At 50.3% G+C, this 19,951-nt stretch overlaps 1 protein-coding gene across 2 annotated transcripts in view; it reads left to right on the top strand.

Annotated features, from left to right (window-relative positions):
* Positions 1-903: 903 nt before the first annotated feature.
* SNTA1 (syntrophin alpha 1) overlaps positions 904-19,951 on the top strand; it is a 32,447-nt gene continuing 13,399 nt past the window's right edge. Inside the window, exons 1-2 of one of the 2 annotated variants that reach the window (XM_012455189.2) lie at positions 904-1,356; positions 6,454-6,639. In XM_012455189.2, the coding sequence (XP_012310612.2) occupies positions 1,047-1,356; positions 6,454-6,639 (496 nt within the window). In that variant the 5' untranslated portion in view covers positions 904-1,046. The remainder of the gene's footprint in view (positions 1,357-6,453; positions 6,640-19,951) is intronic. The other variant, XM_064382324.1, reaches the window with a different exon arrangement.

The raw sequence follows: 19,951 nt of genomic DNA, 5'->3' as shown, positions 1-19,951 counted from the left end.
GACCCAGAGACCCACCTTGCAGCCCTCTTCCCACACACTAGGAATTCTGGATTTTTCTGCCAGGCCTCAAAGTGTGGGACTTCAGGCTTTTCTATCCTCGACTGTGAACGAGCCACGGATTAATCTCTTAAATTTCACTCCAGTTTTGAAGTGGGGATCCTGCCTAAGCCCTAAGCGGAGTCGGCAGCGCTCTCCTCCAGGGGGCGGGGCCTGTTACACCTGGAAGCCACGCCCACTATAAACCACGCCCACAGACCAAAGCCTCGACTACTCCGATGGGAAACCAGCTTCTTCCTCAGCTCTCCAACTAACAACTCTGCCTGTAGTCTCTCGCGGCTCAGTGTCTACTTTTTTTTTTCTTTTTTTGACACAGGGTTTCGCTCTGTCACCCAGGCTGGAGGGCAGTGGCACGATCGCGGTTCTCCGCAGTCTCGAGCTTCTGGGCTGTCATTTAAGCTTCCCAAAATGTTGGGATTACAGGCGTGAGCCACTGCGCCTGGCCGATGTCTACCTCTTAAACTCAAGCCCTGGAATCCAGCGCTCCGCCATACGCAGCACGACGCCCAATGCTTCGCACCAGGATACGTGGTTCTGTCTCTTTTTCATGAGTTCCCACGTCCGCGAGTTACAGTCCTGGCCCTCGACGGACTTCCCTACTGCAGAGACCCCTGCGCTGGATCACTGGGTTCCGCCCCCGAAGCGAAGCCCCGCCCCCTAACTCCCCGCCCAGCACCACGCCTCCCAGGCTTCTCGCCTTACTTCGTGGCCCCGCCCCGCTCCTTCTAAGCCGCCACCTAGGTAGTTCCACTCAGAGGCCCTCGGCTCCCAGGCCCCGCCCCGGCCTCCTGCTCCTGCCCGAGGCCCCGCCCTCAGCGCTGGCCACACCCCTGGTAGCCCCGCCCCAGAGCTCCTCCCCCAGCGGCCAGGGTAGGGTGGCGGCTGGCCAAGCCGGGCCCCCGCTGCCCTCTGCCCAGGGTGCTTGGTAGGAACGGGCAGGGCACGGCGGGACAGGGCAAGCACGGCGGTCCGGGGTCTCGGAGGCGAAGATGGCGTCCGGCAGGCGCGCCCCGCGTACCGGGCTGCTGGAGCTGCGCGCCGGGGCGGGCTCGGGGGCCGGCGGCGAGCGGTGGCAGCGAGTGCTGCTGAGTCTGGCGGAGGACGTGCTGACCGTGAGCCCCGCCGACGGCGACCCTGGCCCCGATCCCGGCGCTCCGCGGGAGCCGGAGCCCGCGCAGCTAAACGGCGCCGCGGAGCCAGGCGCGGGGCCCCCGCAGCTGCCTGAGGCGCTGCTGCTCCAGCGGCGCCGCGTGACGGTGCGCAAGGCCGACGCCGGTGGGCTGGGCATCAGCATCAAAGGTGGGCGCGCGACACCAAGGGTGCGGGGTCGTGGTGTCTGGGGGCCGCCGAGGGCACAGGGGGCTGGCAGCGCGCCCAGGACATGGAGCTGGAGGCCTTCTGTCTGGGGGTAAAGGGGGCCCTGAGGAAACAGGTGACGGAGGGCACTGGGCGCACCAAGGTCGGAGGGGGTTTCTGTAGTTGGTGACCTTAGGGAGCACGGAAGACACTGGTGTGGAGGATATTGTGGGAACACCAAGGACACGTGGGTGGGGAGTTCTGTGTGGAGGCGTGGGGGTCTGAGGGGCAACCAGCATGAACATCAAGGACAAGAGGGGTCCCCCAGAAAGCAGAGAGTGGAGAAAGGGGGTTGAGGCCGGCACACCAGAGGAGCAGGGAGAAGGGAGTCCATGAGAAGCAACCAAAGTGGATGCAGGAGGGAGGCCTGGCGTCTGGGAAGCACAGGGGTGGATAGGAGGCCTGGGTGCAGGCACAGGTTGGGGTCACACAGAGAAGGCCAGCAAAGCCTTAGGAATCTAAGGACCCAGGAAGGCTATGGGAAGCCCGGACAGCTGGATTTGAGTCTCCTGATCTGAGTCACCTTGCACAGGATAGAGACAGCTTTCAGCCCCCAGGACTGACCGCTAGTAGGGTGCAGGTAGAGTGCAACCAGACTGTGTTTGAGTCCAGGACCAGCCGTGTGAGCTTGCACAAATCCCATCCCATCTCTGAATCTTAGTTTCCTCAACTGTATAAGAGGATGATAGAGTTGTGACTTCTGAGAGCACGGCTCACCACACCAGCATGTTGTAGGTGCCTAGTTAATTACTGCTGTTAGCGGAGAGGAAAATTGGAGGCCAGGAGATACTCCCAAAGCAACTAAACATAGTGCTTAAAATCCTTGCACACCTGCAGCTGCTGGGCTCACCATTCCTGCCCATCTGTTTCTCAGGGTTCCAGCCCCCAGCAGGGTGATTTGGGAAAGAGTGTCAGCCTTTTTCTGCACCTTGAATATGTACTGTCCCCACCCAGGTCTCCCTGGTACTGGTTCTGTTCACTAGTGCCTCCAGACCCTTTGGCTTGGCTGAGGCAGTAAGGATGGTGGTGAATGCCACCACTGTCCCAGGTGTTGTGCCCAGGACACTAGTTTCATGATCCACTTCATCCTGGCAACAAGTGGTGAAAGATAGGGAGTATAATCCCCATATCACAGGTGAAGAAACTGAGACTAAGAAAAGTAAAATGATTTTCCCACGATTACACAGTGAGTGTCAGCCCTGGGATTTGAACCTTAATTATCAGCTACTGTCCCCCAGAGAGTGCTCAGGGAAGTTGGTTCTTTCCTGCAGAATGGCAGATCCCCAGGCAGCGAAGAGGGCCTAAAACAGGGAAATGGGAAAACGAGCATGTGGGCACCAGTCTTACCCCCAGTCTCAAGCATGGGATAGGGCAACAGACCAATCAGAAAATTATACACTCAGTGTGTCAGAGCAGGAAGGAACTTATTTATTATTATTATTTGTGAGATGGAGTCTCACACTGTCACCTGGGCTGGAGTGCAATGCCATAATCTTGGCTCACTGCAACCTCTGCCTCCCGGGTTCAAGCAATTCTCCTGCCTCAGCCTCCCAAGTAGCTGGGATTACAGGTGCCCACTACCATGCCTGGCTAATTTTTTTGTATTTTTTTTTTTTTTTAGTAGAGAGGGGGGTTTCACTATATTGGCCAGGCTGGTCTTGAACTCCTGACCTCGTCGTGATCCTCCTGCCTCTGCCTCCCAAAGTGCTGGGATTACAGGCGTGAGCTACCGCACCTGGCCTGAACTTATTCATATAGAGTTCCATTCTACAGATGGACACAGTGAGACTCAGAGAGGAGCAGACTTTCTAAGGTCACACAAAGTTACTCCCCAGCTGCGTACTTCTAGGTGGAGGTAGACTTCAGGTACTATCATTGGATCCAAATCCTTGTGGATGTAGACTGGGCTCCTGTTGCCATGGTAACCCCTCCTCTAGAGTCTAGCTTAGTCTGAGGCAGCCATGAGTGATCATAATGAGTGATCATAGCTTCAAATTGAACTGAAACCCCTAGTTTCAGGTGGGGGAGGGCAGATATAAATAGAAACCCCTTTCTCTCCTAGACTTCAAGCTCTGTGCAGATAAGCAAAGTGTTGGGCCTGTGTGGGGGTCAAGAGAGGTGTTCCAGTCCCAGCTCTGCCACCAGCTTGTGTGACCTTGGAACAATGACCTCCCACTCTGGGCCACTAATTCCTCATCTTCAGTATTCTGGGGATGAGCCAGGAGTGTGATATTTGAGGGCCTGACGTGCCATCTATCGTAGGGTGAATAGTGTTGGTTCTGGAGCCTGGAGGCCTAGGTGCAAATATGGGCTTCGCTACTTACCAGCTGAGTGACCTTGGACAAGGGGCTTCCCTCCACACTTCAGTTTTCCTAATAGGAAACTGAGCGTGCCTATGAGATGGGGTATTGTAAAGATGCAATGAAACAACATTGAACGCATTCAGCACAGTGCTTGGCATTTGATACGTGCAACTAAGGTGAACTGTTATTACTATTTCTTATTTTAAAAGGGCATTTCATAGTTAAGTAATAAAGCAGTTTAGTAAAATGTATTAGCTTCTTTTGTATCCGATATGTAATTCAGACAGGGTTTTAGAATCTCTAGACTTTGAGGCTTTGGTTTCCAGCCTGGACCTTGGGTTGTAAAACATTATGATTGCTAAAGCAGTCTTTTGAGGTCATAGAAATAGCTGACTGCTATCTTGATTCCAGTTTGAGGGGTATCAGTGGATTCCCACATTGCTGCTTTTTTTTTTTATGAGCCAGAGTCTTGCTCTGTTGCCTAGGCTGGAGTACAGTGGCATGATCTATCGGCTCACTGCAACCTCTGCCTCCTGGGTTGAAGAGGTTCTCATGTCTCAGCCTCCTGAGTAGCTGGGATAACAGGAATGTGCCATCACACCTGGTTAATTTTTGTATTTTTAGTAGAGACGGGGTTTCACCATGTTGGCCAGGCTGGTCTCAAACTCCTGACCTCAAGTGATCTGCCTACCTCAGCCTCCCAAAGTTCTGAGATTACAGGCATGAACCACTGTACCAGGCCCCCACATTGCTGCTTCATATCCAAATTTTTTTTAGAATTTTATTTTTATTTTTCTTTCTTTTTTTTCAGATGGAGTCTCACTCTGTCGCCCAGGCTGGAGTGCAGTAGCGCAATCTCAGCTGACTGCAACCTCTACCTCCTGGGTTCAAGCAGTTCTCGTGCCTTAGCCTCCCACATAGCTGGGATTACAGGCATACACCATCATGCCTGGCTAATGTTTGTATTTTTATTTTATTTTATTTTATTTTGAGAAGGAGTGTTGCTTTGTTGGCCAGCCTGGAGTGCAGTGATGTGATTTTGGCTCACTGCAAACTCCACCTCCTGGGTTCAAGGGATTCTGCTGCCTCAGTCTCCCGAGTAGCTGGGACTACAGGCATGTGCCCCCATGCCCAGCTAATTTTTTGTTATTTATTTATTTATTGTTTTGAGATGGAGTTTTGCTCTTGTTGCCCAGGCTGGAGTGCAATGGCGTGATCTTGGCTCACCGCAACCTCCGACTCCCAGGTTCAAGCGATTCTCCTGCCTCAGCCTCCTGAGTAGCTGGAATTACAGGCATGTGCCACCATGCCTAGCTGATTTTTGTACTTTTAGTAGAGATAGGGTTTTGCCATGTTGGCCAGGGTGGTCTTGAACTCCTGACCTCAGGTGATCCGCCTGCCTCAGCCTTCCAAACTGCTGGAATTACAGGTGTGAGCCACTATGCCCGGCCATATTCATTTTATTTTATTATTTATTTATTTTTTGAGAGGAGTTTTGCTCTTGTTGCTCAGGCTGTAGTGCAATAATGCAATCTCAGCTCACTGCAACTTCCACTTCCCAGGTTCAGGCAATTCTCCTGCCTCAGCCTCCTGAGTAGCTGGGATTACAGGCACCTAATTACACGCAACTAATTTTTAGTAGAGACGGCGTTTCACTATGTTGGCCAGGCTGGTCTTGAACTCCTGACTTCAGGTAATTGATCTGCCTCAGCCTCCCAATGTGCTGGGATTACAGGCGTGAGCCACCTTGTCTGGCTATTTTAATTTTTAATTTTTGTATATATTTATGAGTTACATGAGAAAATCAAAAACATTTAAGAAAAAGTGATTTAAGTACTTTGTAAGCTACACAAACACTGCTAAACACCCAAAGCACTTAATCAAAAGATCCAGGGATCAAACTATAGCATTATGAATTTTGAAAATAATTAATTAATTAATTAATTGAGACAGGTCTCCCTCTGCTACCCAAACTGGAGTGCAGTGGCACAGTCTCAGATCACTGCAGCCTCAAACTCCCGGGCTTAAGTGATCCTCCTACCTCAGCCTCCCTAGTAGCTGGGACCACAGGTGCACGCCACCATGCCTTGCTAATTTTTGTATTTTTAGTAGAGACAGTGTTTTGCCATGTTTCCCAGGCTGATCTTGAACTCCTGAGCTCAGGCAATCTGCCCACCTTGGCCTCCTGAAGTGCTGGGATTACAGGCATGAGCCACTGCACCTGATGGAAAATGTTTTATTGGCCGGGCACAGTGGCTCATGCCTGTAATCCCAGCACTTTGGGAAGCTGAGGTGGGCAGATCACTTGAGGTTGGGAGTTCGAGACCAGCCTGACCAACATGGAGAAACCCCATCTCTACTAAAAATACAAAACTAACCGGGCGTGGTAGCACATGCCTATAATCCCAGCTACTTGGGAGGCTAAGGCAGGAAAATCGCTTGAGCCGGGGAGGCGGAGGTTGCTGTGAGCTGAGATTGCACCATTGTACTCCAGCCTGAGCAACAAGAGCCAAACTCTGTCTCAAAAAAAAAAAAAAGAAAAGAAAATGATTTATCATTAGTATTATTAGCATCCCAAACTTCCAAGACTTTTCTCAGATTCCCTTTATTCTCCCATTCCCTTTTCCAGCACTGGGCTGGGCACCAAGGGAAGCCTTCAGAAATAATTTTGCCTTGCTGTGACTTCCTGGTGTGGGAGTGTCTGCCTCAGTCTTGTCCTCCTTCTGTGCCTGTGCAGGCGGCCGGGAGAACAAGATGCCTATTCTCATTTCCAAGATCTTCAAGGGACTGGCAGCTGACCAGACAGGGGCCCTTTTCGTGGGGGATGCCATCCTGTCCGTGAATGGGGAAGACTTGTCCTCTGCCACCCACGATGAGGCAGTGCAGGCCCTCAAGAAGACAGGCAAGGAGGTGGTGCTGGAGGGTAAGCACTGACGTTCCAGGGCCCAGAGGGGCTGGGGGGAGGTGTTCCACTGCTTCCCTACCTCCCCCAGGCCTCAAGAGGTCCCATCCCAGCACTGGGGGCTGGGAGGTGGGCAGGATTGAAAACAGAACCAGAACCTGGGGACCTGCCTGAAAACAGCTGGAGTGGTGGAGGGAGAGCTGGCACAGAGCCAAACAGACCTGGTTTGTATTTTCTGTCTTCCAGTCATTAGCTCTGTGGCCCTGGACAAGTCACTTCATTTCCCTGAGTCTTAGTTTTCTCATCTGTAAAATGGGGATGTAGCTCCTCCCTTTCTGGGTTGTTGCAACGAGAGCAAAAAGGTACATGGCAGAGTGTGCCAGCCCCTGAGTGACACAGGGAGAGAGGGGTGTGGACTGGGGAAGGGGCAGCTCAAATTCTTTCCTATGGGGCGTGGAGAGCTCTTGACTCCAGGTTTTTTAAGGTCCTGGGGGCCCTAAAACCCTAAGACCCATCCTGTTTTGAGAGAAGCCTTGGCTTTTGTTTTACTTTAAGTTTTTTGAGACAGAATCTTGCTCTTTTGTCCAGGCTAGAGTACAGTGGCATGATCTTGGTTCATTGCAACCTCTGCCTCCTGAGTTCAAGCAATCCTCCTGCCTCAGCCTCCCAAGTAGCTTGGACTACAGGTGTGTGTCACCATGCCCAGCTAATTTTTATATTTTTGTAGAGATGGGGTTTTGTCACATTGGCCAGCTGGTCTCGAACTCCTGACCTCAGGTGATACGCCCACCTTGGCCTCCCAAAGTGCTGGGATTACAGGCATGAGCCACTGCGGCTGGAAACCTTGGCTTTTTAAAAATATTTTAATTTTTAAAATTACTTATTTATTTATTATTTATTTATTTATTTGAGACTGAGATTTGCTCTTGTTGTCCAGGCTGGAGTGCAATGGCATGATCTCAGAACTGCAACCTCTGCCTCCCAGCTTCAGGTGATTTTTCTGCCTCAGCCTCCTGAGTAGCTGGGATTACAGGCATGCGCCACCACACCCAGCTAATTTTGTATTTTTAGTAGAGACAAGTTTTTCTATGTTGGTCAGGCTGGTCTCGAACTCCCAACCTCAGGTGATCCACCTGCCTCGGCCTCCCAAAATGTTGGGATTACAGGTGTGAGCCACCGTACCTGGAAGCCTTGGCTTTTATATAGCAGGACATCAAATCCTTTCAGCGAAGATCGGAGAGGAGTTTTGTGGGGGAACTTTGGTGGGAGGGTTTTCTCCGCTGTTCCCTCACAGTGTGCTCTTGGATGGGACCCTTGCCCTCTGTGGGCCTCAGTTTCCCCATCAGTTGTTATTGGCCTCCTGCTGAGGTTGTCCCATGACCGTGTTGTGCCATGTCTCTTAGGAGGTTTCTGCTTTGCTCAGCCCTTTCCTCAAACTCCCCTCTGTCAGCTCTGGAAGCCCGTGGGGGCCTGAGGAATGTGTCTCTGGCTTATGGCCCAGAACAGGCACAGGGAGGTGGCGGGGGATGATGGAGAATAACGTGGCCAGAGAAGCTGCTGTGTTGAGTCCCAGGCCCAAATCCTGCTGTGTTGCCCTGGTTTCCCTAAAGGAGTCTCCAAGAGGCCAAAGAAGCAAACAGGCTCTGGGTCCCTGGTAGATCTTTGACCATCTTGTGGCCCCAGACCTCAATTCACATTCGTTTTTGTTTTATTTTATATTTTAGGTATATCTATTTAAATGCCATGGATGCATTTGTTTTCTCTTTTTCTTTTTGAGACAGGGTCTTGCTCTGTCACCCAGGCTGGAGTGCAGTGGGAGTGTAGTAGCATGATCTTGGCTCACTGCACCCTCCACCCCACAGGGCTCAAATGATCCTCCCACCTCAGCCTCCTGAGTAGCTGGGACTACAGATGCACACCACCATGCCCGGCTAAGTTTTGCTTTTTTTTTTTGAGATGGAGTCTTGCTCTGTTGCCCAGGCTAAAGTGCAGTGGTGCGATCTCGGCACACTGCCACCTCTGCCTCCTGGGTTCAAGCAATTCTTCTGCCTCAGCCTCCCAAGTAGCTGGGATTACAGGCATGCGCCACCATGCCTGGCTTATTTTATTTTTATTTTTTGTATTTTTATCAGAGAAGGGGTTTCACCATATTGGCCAGGCTGATCTCGAACTCCTGACCTCGTGATCCACCTGCCTCAGCCTCACAAAGTACTGGGATTACAGGTGCGAGCCATCACGCCCGGGCAATTTTTGCACTTTTTGTAGAGACAGGGTTTCACCATGTTGCCCAGGCTGGTCTCTAACTCCTAGGCTTAAGGGATCCTCCCACCTAAGTCTCCCAAAGTGCTGGGATTACAGGCCACAGTGCCAAGTCTAGATGCATTTTTTTGATACTTAAAAAATGCTGACTCTAGAGTGTTGGTCCCTAAAAGCTTAAGTATATCAATCATATTTTAATGGCAAAGTTAAATAATAGAATCCTACATAAATGATATGGATATGAGAGACTTTCCCCCACATGCCTCATTATTTTGATATTTATAGCTAGCAACGCAGGTTGAAACCACTGACATTCATTGAAATGTCATATTTTGGTTGATTTGAAAGCTCTTTCAGTTTCTGTTGTTTGAAAGTTTAGTATGCTGGGTGTGGTGGCTCATGCCTGTAATCCCAGCACTTTGGGAAGCTGAGGCAGGGGGAACACCTGAGGCTGGGAGTTCAAGACCAGCCTGGCCAACATGGTAAAACCCTGTCTTTACTAAAAATACAAAAATCAGCTGGGCGTGGTGGCGGGTGCCTGTAATCCCAGCTACGTGGGAAGTTGAGGCAGGGGAATCGCTTGAACCCAGGAGGTGGAGGTGGCAGTGAGCCAAGATGGTACCACTGCACTCCAGCCTGGGTGACAAAAGCAAGACTGTCTCAAAAAAAAAAAAAAAAAAAAAAGCCGGTGCTTGAAATCCTGTCTGCTCTGTGATAAATCTCTGTTTAGGCTTGGGTAAGACGCTTACCTTCTAGGGTCCTCAGTTTTCCTATTGGGGTTAGGCTAGATCAGACGTGATCAATAGCTTTCATTTTGAGTGACAGCTTCAGCCAGGCATCGTGTCTTACACCTGTAATCCCAGCACTTTGGGAGGCTGAGGTAGGCAGATAACTTGAGCCCAGGAGTTTGAGACCAGACCAGCTTGGGCAACACAGTGAGACATCATCTCTGTAGCCAAAAAAAAAAAAAAAAAAAAGAGTGTAAGTGTCAGTTCCACTGGTAGCTCTGGGAGTTCCATATTTGGAAGAACTGGGAAGCTTTGTCTGGGCTCAGCAGAAAGGAGCTGGAATTGATTAGTAATGCTTTAGATGCAGTAGAGAAGTAACATGTGCATCATCCCAGGACTGAGGGGCCCCTATTCTTAATATTCTCTGAGACATTTCATAGGACAAGATCATTCCTTGGTAAACCCTGCCTATGGCTGGGGTGAGAGGAAGAAGGGTGTGGCCTTCATGTTTTTCCCCACTTTTCCTTAGTTGAAGTCTTTTTCGACCTGCTCACCTGGCCCGAGGTCTCATGGAGGGAGGTCATTCCACCCAAGATAGCACAAAGTGGGGAGGAGGAGTGGTGGAAGGTACTGGAGTCAGGAATCTCTGAATGGCAAGAGTGATTGGAGAAGTCTGGAGGGTAGGAGGGTGCTGGACTGTGGCTGGTCCTTGAGACTTTGGGGAGTTAGTGAAGAAGGTCTTGGCCTGGCAGTTGCCCAGTCTGGAGCCAGGGTTCCTGGGAGCCTCTCTGGGGCTGGGTTCCCCCTGGAGCCCAATCACTGGCCACATTGTTCAGCACTTCCCTACTCACATCCCATTACTGAAGCTGCCTCCAAGGGGCCGTGGAAGGATGGCCTGTCCTTTGGATGTGAACTTGGCAAGGCAGCTGGATATTTTTCCAGCTCAGTGGATAGTGAATCCCCTGAGAATGTCCTGAGAGAACAAGTATTACCAACGAACTCCAGGTGTCAGCTAGAGTCTTACTTCCCTGGCCTAAGTTAGGGGCTCAGCTGAGCCTCAGCAACCCCAGCTCGCCTCCTAGAACATTTCTTCTGCTGGGTCAGGGCTTTGCAGAAACATCCTGATCCTGTTCTCAGCCAGAGGGCTGTGTTTGTGACCACAGTCTGGGCCCAAGCTGGCAGCCAACATGCCTCTGTCTGCTGCTTAGAGAGGCCCATTGTGTGTGCAGACCTCAAGCCAGGGCCAGCCTGGGGCCTTGGAGACCAGGCCTGGGGGAAGAGGGAGGGACAGCCACAAGGAAAACGCCCTTCCCTGCTCCCATTCGTGTGGCTGGCAAGACTGTGACAACCGTGAGCTTGTCATGAATTAAAAGTAATACTGGCTGGGTGCGGTGGCTCATGCCTGTAATCCCAGCACTTTGGGAGGCCGAGGCGGGCAGATCATCTAAGGTCAGGAGTTCAAGACTAGCTTAGGCAACATGGTGAAACTCCATCTCTACTAACAATACAAAAATTAGCCTAGCGTGGGGGCACGTGCCTGTAATCCCAGCTACCTGGGAGGCTGAGGTAGGAGAATCACTTGAATCTGGGAGGTGGAGTTTGCAGTGAGTTGAGATTGAGCCACTACATTCCAGCCTGGGGTGACAAGAGCAAAACTCCGTCTAAAAAAAAGAAGAACCCAAAAACAAAAAACAAAAAACAAAACCAAAAATAATACTAAGGCTGGACACAGTGGCTCATGCCTGTAATCCCAGCACTTTGGGAGGCCGAGGCGGGTGGATCACCTGAGGTCAGTAGTTTGAACAGCCTGGCCAATTTGATGAAACCCCATGTCCACTAAAAATACAAATATTAGCCAGGCATGGTGGTGGGTGCCTGTAATCCCAGCTACTCAGGAGGCGGAGACAGGAGAATCACTTGAACTCAGGAGGTGGAGATTGCAGTGAGCCAAGATCACACCACTGCACTCCAGCCTGTTTGACAGAGTGAGACTCTGTCTCAAAAAAAAAAAAAATTATTCCTTTAGAACTACTTAGGAAGCAAAAATAAAAAAAAATAAACAAAGAAGGAAAAAAAATTAATAAAATGAATGATAGTGCTTTATATAAAGTAAGGAAGGTATACCCCTCAGAGAAATCAGGCTTTTTATTTATTTAGGATCTCACTCTGTTGCCCAGCCTGTAGCACAGTGGCATGATTGCAGCTTACTGCAGCCTCAACTCCTGGGCTCAAGTGATCCGCCTCTCTCAGCCTCTCAAGTTGCCCGGACCACAGGTCTGTGGTACCACATGTGCCTAATTAAAAAAGAAAATTAGGCTGGGTGAAGTGGATCATGCCTATAATCCTAGCATTTTGGGAGGCCAAGGCAGGCGATCACAAGGTCAGAAGTTCGAGACCAGCCTGGCCAATATGGTAAAACCTTGTCTTTACTAAAAATACAAAAATTAGCCAGGTGTGGTGGCATGCGCCTGTAGTCCCAGCTACTCAGGAGGGTGAGGCAGAAGAATCACTTGAACCCGGGAGGCAGAGGTTGCAGTGAGCCAAGATTGTGCCACTGCACTCTAGCCTGGCGACAGAGCGAGACTTCGTCTTAGAAACAGGGTCTCCCTGTGTTGCCCCTGGGGTAGTCTCGAACTCCTGGACTCCAGCAGTCCTCTCAAAGTGCTGGGGTTACAGGTATGAGCCACAGCGCCTGACCTTGTTATTGTTTTCTTTAGTAAACTAGAAGCTGTTTGAGGGCAGGAACCACATGTAGCTTGTCTCTGAGCCCGCAGGTCTGGCACTGAGCCCACCACACATTAGATCTTGGTGAGTGTTTGGAGACTGATCAGTGGGGTATATCTTGGACCCTTTCTACTTCACCTTTCACCTTTTCAATTGCAGCTGACTTTCCTTAAACATTTGTTTAAGATGAGACTTGAGAATCATGCTGAGCTTGACTGACTCTTGAGCTTTTCTGTTCTGAGTCCTCAGAATTCTCAGGCCAGCCCCTTACCAGCTCTTTCCCAGGAGATGGCCACTGCCAGATGTCCTGCCTTTGATCTGGCTTGATGCATCACCACCGTCAAAAGCAGGATGTCATTCATAGACGTAGCTAATTAGGGGCCACCCTGTTCAATTTAGCTGAGTCATGCTGTGCCCCAGAGATGCTGGGGAGACCCCCGTCCCAGGAAGAGAGGCATAAATGGAGCTCCTGTTCAGTTCTCCCATGACTGCAAAGACCTGTTGTTCTCACCGTTGTTCTCAAGGAAATGTTTACTTGGCTGCGCACACACATAGCTTTGGATCATGTGACTCCCCACAGACAAAACTTGGCTTAATCTAGCCCTGGCCTGTTCCCTGGACCTTGATTAAAATACCTTGTGGGCCTCTGGAGGCAGGTCCTGGCCCTGATGAGCTGTGTGACCCTGGCTGCTGCTGGTGGTGGAGGAGGTAATAGTGATGATAATCAGGATGGTAGCATTGGCTGCTTATTGAGCACCCACACTGTGCTCAACACCATGAGCGCCTACTATGCTAAGTGCCTTCCCTATGGTTTTTTTTAATTTGAGATGGAGTCTCGCTCCGTCGCCCAGGCTGGAGTGCAGTGGCACAATCTTGGCTCACTGTAACCTCCACCTCCTGGGTTCAAGTAATTCTCCTGCCTTGACCCCCCTAGTAGCTGGGACTAAAGGCATATGCCACCACGTCTGGCTAATTTTTTGTATTTTTAGTAGAGATGGGTTTTCACCATGTTGGTCAGGCTGGTCTCGAACTCCTGACCTCAGGTGATTAGGGGTTACAACCTATGCAAGATCCCAAAAGCATGCAAATCTTTTGACCTAATAGCACCCATTCCAGGAACCACCCTTCAGATAAATGCTCACAGGTGCACACAGGTGCACAGTGCTAATTTTTAATTTTTAATTATTTATTTTTATTTTTTATTTTTTATTTTTTTTGAGATGGAGTTTCGCTCTTGTTACCCAGGCTGGAGTGCAATGGCACGATCTCGGCTCACCGCAACCTCCGCCTCCTGGGTTCAAGCAATACTCCTGCCTCAGCCTCCTGAGTAGCTGGGACTACAGGCACGTGCCACCATGCCCAGGTAATTTTTGCATTTTTAGTAGAGACGGGGTTTCACCTTGTTGACCAGGATGGTCTTGATCTCTTGACCTCGTGATCCACCTGCCTCGGCCTCCCAAAGTGCTGGGATTATAGGTGTGAGCCACTGCACCTGGCCAATATTTTATTTTTTAAAAAATTAGCTGGGAGGCCCGGTGTGGTGCCTCATGCCTGTAATTTGGGATGCTGGGGTGGGTGGATCACCTGAGGTCAGGAGTTCGAGACCAGCCTGGCCAACACAGTGGAACCCTGTCTCACTAAAAATAGAAAAATTAGCCAGGTGTGGTGGCATGTGCCTGTAATCCCAGCTACTGGGGAGGCTGAGGCAGGAGAATAGCTTGAGTCCAGGAGGTCTAGGCTGCAGTGAGTTATGATTGTGCCACTGCACTCCAGCCTGGCAACAGAGTGAGACTGTCTCAACAAAATAAAATAAAATAGTAAAAAAGTTAACTGGCTATAGTGTTATGCACCTGTAGTCCCAGCTACTTAGCAGGCTGGGTGGGAGGATTGCTTGAGCCCAGGAGTTCGAGGCTGTCCTAAGCTATGATTATACCACTGTAATCTAATCTGGGTGACAGAGCAAGACACTGTCTCTTAAAAAAATAATTACCAACAACTGGAGAGTGTAAAGGGATCATCTAACAGAGATAACCACTGTTGATACTTTCATACACTTTCTTCCAGAAAGTTTCCGTATTTGTTTTTATCACATAATAAGTTGAGAACATATGAGTCTTTCTCATTCTTTTTTATTTTTAATATTTTTTTTATAATTTTTTTTTGAGACAGTGTCTCACTCTGTTGCCAGGCTGGAGTGCAGTGGCACAATCATAGCTCACTGCAGCCTTGACCTCCTGGACTCAAGCAATCCTCCCACCTCAGCCTCCTCAGTAGCTGGGACTACAGGTGCCCACCACCACACCCAATTAAATTTTTGTGGTTTCTGTGGAGATGGGATTTTGCCACGTTGCTCAGGCTGGTCTTGAACTACTGAGCTCAGGTGATCTGCCCACCATTAACCTCCCAAAGTGCTGGAATTACAGGCGTAAGCCACTGTGCCTGGCTGGCCTAATTTTTTTTTTTGTTTGAGACAGAGTTTCACTCTTGTTGCCCAGGCTGGAGTGCAATGGCATGATCCTGGCTCACCACAACCTCCTCCGCCTGGGTTCAAGCAATTCTCCTGCCTCAGCCTCCCAAGTAGCTGGGATTACAGTACAGGCCTGCACCACCCTGCCTGGCTAATTTTGTATTTTAGATGGGGTTTGCTGGGACTACAGGTGCACAGCACCACACCCAGCTAAATTTTTGTACTTTTTATGGAGATGGGATTTTGCCATATTGCCCAGGCTGGTCTTGAACTACTGAGCTTAGGTGATCTGCCCACCATCGGCCTCCCAAAGTGCTGGGATTACAGGTGTGAGCCACTGCGCCTGGCCGGCCTTACTCTTTTTAATGGTTATATAATGTCCCATTATTGGGCTGGAGAACTACACACCTGTAGTCCTAGCTACTCCTGAGGCAGAGGTGGAAGGATTGTTTGAGGCCGGGACTTTGAGGCTGGAGTGCACTATGATGCACCTGTGAACAGCCACTGCAGCCTAGGCAGCATAGCAAGTTTACAAATTTAAATAAAAACCCCATGGATTCATTCATTCATGTGACACATATTTACTGAGCCCCTGCTCTGTGCCAGGACTTGATGTAGGCACCAGGGATATAGCCATTAACAAGCCTGAGTGGTGTCTGCCAGTCACAGAGCTCACATCTTGTTTTTAGCAGCCCTACTAATGAATATTTAAGTTGTCCCTAGCCTCTTGCAGCGGAGACAATAGTGCTGCGAGCCTTCTGTGCACCTGTGAGCATTTATCTGAAGGGTGGTTCCTGGAAGGGGTACTGTTAGGTCAAAGGTTCCTATGCTTTTGCAATCTTATATAAGTTGTAACCCTGGTACGACTCAAGGGTGTGGTGAGATTTTATCCCCCAAAATGTGGCAACCCCTGGGCTCTGCTGGTCATCCCTGTTACAGGGCCTGCCAGAGTCTAGGAACTATTTATAGTTCATCCCTGCGACCAGCAAGACCTTAAAGGTCATCCCTTCCAGAGCCTGTTGTAATCCAAGTCCTCTTCACCCATCCTAGGTGGATGGGTGGGCAGCTGGAACTTGAATCCTCATATTCAAGTCAAGGGCTGGCATATCAGTACCCATTATATAGGCAAAGAAACTGAGGCTCAGAGGGACCTCGCCTTGTGCAAGTGATAGCGCAAGGCCTGGATTCAAATCCTCGTCTGTCACCACATTACATGCCCATCCCTTTATACTGTCATGCTAGGAATAGCAGCACTTATTTATTTATTTATTTTTAAATTGGCTTTTTTTTTGTTCGTTTTTGAGATGGAGTTTCACTCTTGAAACTGGCCACTGGCCACTGTGCCCAGGATGGAGTGCAATGGCGTGATCTCAGCTCACCACAACCTCTGCCTCCTGGGTTCAAGTGATTCTCCTGCCTCAGCCTCCCGAGTAGCTGGGATTACAGGCATGCATCCCAGCTACTCACGCCCGGCTAATTTTGTATTTTTAGTAGAGAGGGGGTTTCTCCATGTTGGTCAGGCTGATCTGGAACTCCCAACCTCAGGTGATCTGCCCACCTCAGCCTCCCAAAGTGCTAGAATTACAGGCATGAGCCACCACGCCTGGCCCTGGCTTTTTTTTTTTTTTTGAGACACAGTTTCTCTCTGTCACCCAGGCTGGAATGCAGTGGCACGATCACAGTTCACTTCAGCCTCAACCTCCTGGGATCAAGTGATCCTCCCACCTCAGCCTCCTGAGTAGCTGGGATTATAGGTGTGCACTACCACACTTGGCTAATTTTTTGTATTTTTGATAGAGACGAAGTTTTGCTTTGTTGGCCAGGCTGGTCTTGAACTCCTGGGCTCAAGCAATCCTCCTGCCTTGAACCCCCAAAGTGCTCACAGGTGTGAGCCACTGCGCCCAGCCAAATCTTTTTTTTGTTTGTGGAGTCTCACTCTGTCACCCAGGCTGGAGTGCAATGGCACGCTCTTGGCTCACTGCAACCTCTGCCTCCCAGGTTCAAGTGATTCTCCTGACTCAGCCTCCCAAGTAGCTGGGATTACAGGGACCTGCCACCATGCCTGGCTAATTTTTGCATTTTTAGGAGAGATGAGGTTTCATCATATTGGCTAGGCTGGTCTTCAACTCCTGACCTCAAGTGATCCACCTGCCTAAGTCCCAAAAGTGTTTTGAGATGGAGTTTCGCTCTTGTTGCCCAGGTTAGAGTACAATGGCACCATCTTGGCTTATTGTAACCTCTGCCTCCCAGGTTCAGGAGATTCTCCTGCTTCGGCCTTCCGAGTAGCTGGGATTACAGGCATGCGCCACCACGCCTGGCTAATTTTTGCATTGTTAGTAGAGATGGGGTTTTTACCACATTGGTCAGCTGGTCTCAAACTCCTGACCTCACATGATCCACCCTCCCCGGCTTCCCAATGTGCTGGGATTACAGGTGTGAGCCACCACACCTGGACTTAAAAATTTTCTGTAGGCCAGGTGTGGTGGCTCATACTTGTAATCCCAGCACTTTGGAAGTTGAGATGGATGGATTGCTTGAGCCCAGGAGTTTGATACCAGCCTGGGCAGCATGACAAAACCTCATTTCTACAAAAAATAAAAAGATTAGCCAGGCATTATGACATGAACCTCTGGTCTCAGCTACTTGGAAGGCTGAGGTGGGAAGGTGGGAGGATCACTCAAGCCCGGGAGGTCAAGACTGCAGTGAGCTGTGATTGTAACACTGGCCTCCAGCCTGGGTGAGACAGAGTCTTCCTCTGTCACCCAGGCTGGAGTGCAATGGCGTGATCTCGGCTCACTTCAACCTCCGCCTCTCTGGTTCAAGCAATTCTCCTACCTCAGCCTCCCAAGTAGCTGGAACTACAGGTGTTCGTCACCACGCACAGCTAATTTTTGTATTTTTAGTAGACACGGTGTTTCGCCATGTTGGCCAGGATAGTCTCAATCCCTTGACCTCATGATCCACCTGCCTCAGCCTCCCAAAGTGCTGGGATTACAGACATAGGCCATCATGCCCAGCCCCCAGGCTGGTTTTGAATTCCTGGGCTCAAGTGATTCTCCCACCTAAGGCTTCCAGAGTCCTGGGATTACAGGTGTGAGCCACTGTGCCTGGGCCAAATTTCTTTTACTGCTTTCCTGGTATAAGTCAGCTACTATTCTTGATGGTGAGGATACCCTAGTGAGCAGGAAAACAGGGAGTCCCTGCTCCCAGGGAACTGACATTCTGGTTAGGGGAGAAAGGTCATGGGCTGGTAAACAAATGGCTCTATCATCTAATTTCAAGCAGGGGTAAGTAAATGACCACCCACTGAACACACAAGGAACAGCTTAGCTTGGAGGACAGGCTTCCCTCCAGGACATGAGGCTAGGACATTCAGTCACAAACATTTATTAAGCACTGGGATAAGTACTGGAGATCCTGTTGCTCAAACAGATGTGTGTGTTCCCTTCTCTCAGCAATGCATATGTGACCCCCAGTCCCCCAACTTGTACTGGGCCGGGTGAGTGATCCTGCCCTGTTTCTATTCCAGGGAAGAAAGGATCTGAGGGAAGCCAGGATCTGGCTCTGGCCCCAAAGAGCCAGGAATAGATCCTGGCTTCCCTCCTTGCCAGAGCTGGAGGTCCCTGGAAATTGGGGCCTCTGTTTGTAGGTGCCTCAGCTTCTCTGGGGAGGAAGGGCCCATGTGTCACTGCTTATCAGGTTCCCAGGCCAGGGTCTTGGCTGGGAAGGGGTGGGGGCACTGGCTGGGCCTATCTTTGGAGTCTCGAGAATGCTGGCCACAGGGCTGTGGTCATGCCCACAGCTCTCTAGGCCACTGCCTTTGGCAGCCCCACCCTGCCTTGTTGGGTGACTCAGGCAGAAATCAGAGAGGGGAGGAGGCCTCAGAGTTGGGCTATTTATGGCCACACTCCGGGGCCCCCAGGACCCACCCCCACTCTGGGACAGGCCACTTGGTTTGTGAAATGCAAGCCCTGATTCTGGCACCAGCTGGTGTGCTGTCCATTTATAGCATGTTCCTGCAGGAAAGGAGGGGACCCAGGTCTGGGATGGCTGGGTGAGTGGGGGATCTGGCAGCTTCTCTGGCTTCAAAGTTGACAAATGTTCATTGCTGAGCACGTAGCCTGTGAGATCTCTGCTGGATTCTGGGGACACAGAGAAGAGTCAGACCAGGTCCCTGCCCTCAAAGTGCTCTCAGCTTAGTTGAGGACACAGACTCCACACAGACAATCACAGGGGAGTGAGGTGTAGGGGACTGCAGAGGTGACGGGTGTGATGGATCCAGACTGGGCATCTCGGAAGGCTTTCTAGAGGAGGTGACCTGTAAGCTGCGCCTGGATATCCTGGGCTATGGCACCTCTTCTCTCCTGCTAAATAAGCCTGTCCTGCCCTGGCATTCATTTTTCCATTCACAGAACACTGATTCTGGGTTTGTTTGTTTGAAACAGAGTCTTGCTCTGTCATCCAGGCTGGAGTGCAGTGGTGTGATCATGGCTGACTATGGCCTCAACCTTCCAGGCTCAAGCAAGCCTCCCACCTTAGCCTCCCACCTCACCCTCCCAAGTAGCTGGGACTATAGATGCACACCATCATGCCCAGCTAGTTTTTTGTATTTTTGGTAGAGATGGGGTTTTGCCATGTTTCTCAGGCTGGTCTCAAACTCCTAAGCTCAAGTGATCTGCCTGCCTCGGCCTCCCCACATGCTGCAATTACAGACGTGAGCCACTGCCTGGCCAACTCTGGGTTTGAAGAACAAGCCCAGTTTCACTTCATTTCTTCTCTTTTCTTTTCTTCTTGCTTTCTTGTCCTTCTTGCCTTCCTTCCTCCCCTCCCTCCCTCCCCTACTCTTTCTTTCTTTCTTTTTCTTTCTTTCCTTCCTTCCTTCCTTCCTTTTTCTTTTTCTCTTTCTTTTTCTTTCTTACCTTCCTTCCTTCTTTCCTTTCTTTCTCCTTCCTTTCTTCCTTCCTTCTCTCTCTCTCTCTTTCTTTCTTTTTTTGATGGAGTCTCACTCTGTCTCCCAGGCTGGAGTGCAATGGCATGATCTCAGGTCACTACAACCTCCACCTCCCGGATTCAGGTGATTCTCTTGCCTCAGCCTCCTGAGTAGCTGGGACTATAGGAACATGCTACCACACCTGGCTAATTTTTGTATTTTTAG

This window comes from Aotus nancymaae, unplaced genomic scaffold, assembly GCF_030222135.1.
Source record: "Aotus nancymaae isolate 86718 unplaced genomic scaffold, 86718_ANA_hifiasm-v0.15.2.pri h1tg000029l, whole genome shotgun sequence".
Classification (NCBI taxonomy): Eukaryota; Metazoa; Chordata; class Mammalia; order Primates; family Aotidae; genus Aotus; species Aotus nancymaae.
Note: the sequence above shows the minus strand (reverse complement) of the source record. Positions and strands in the feature narration are given on the sequence as shown.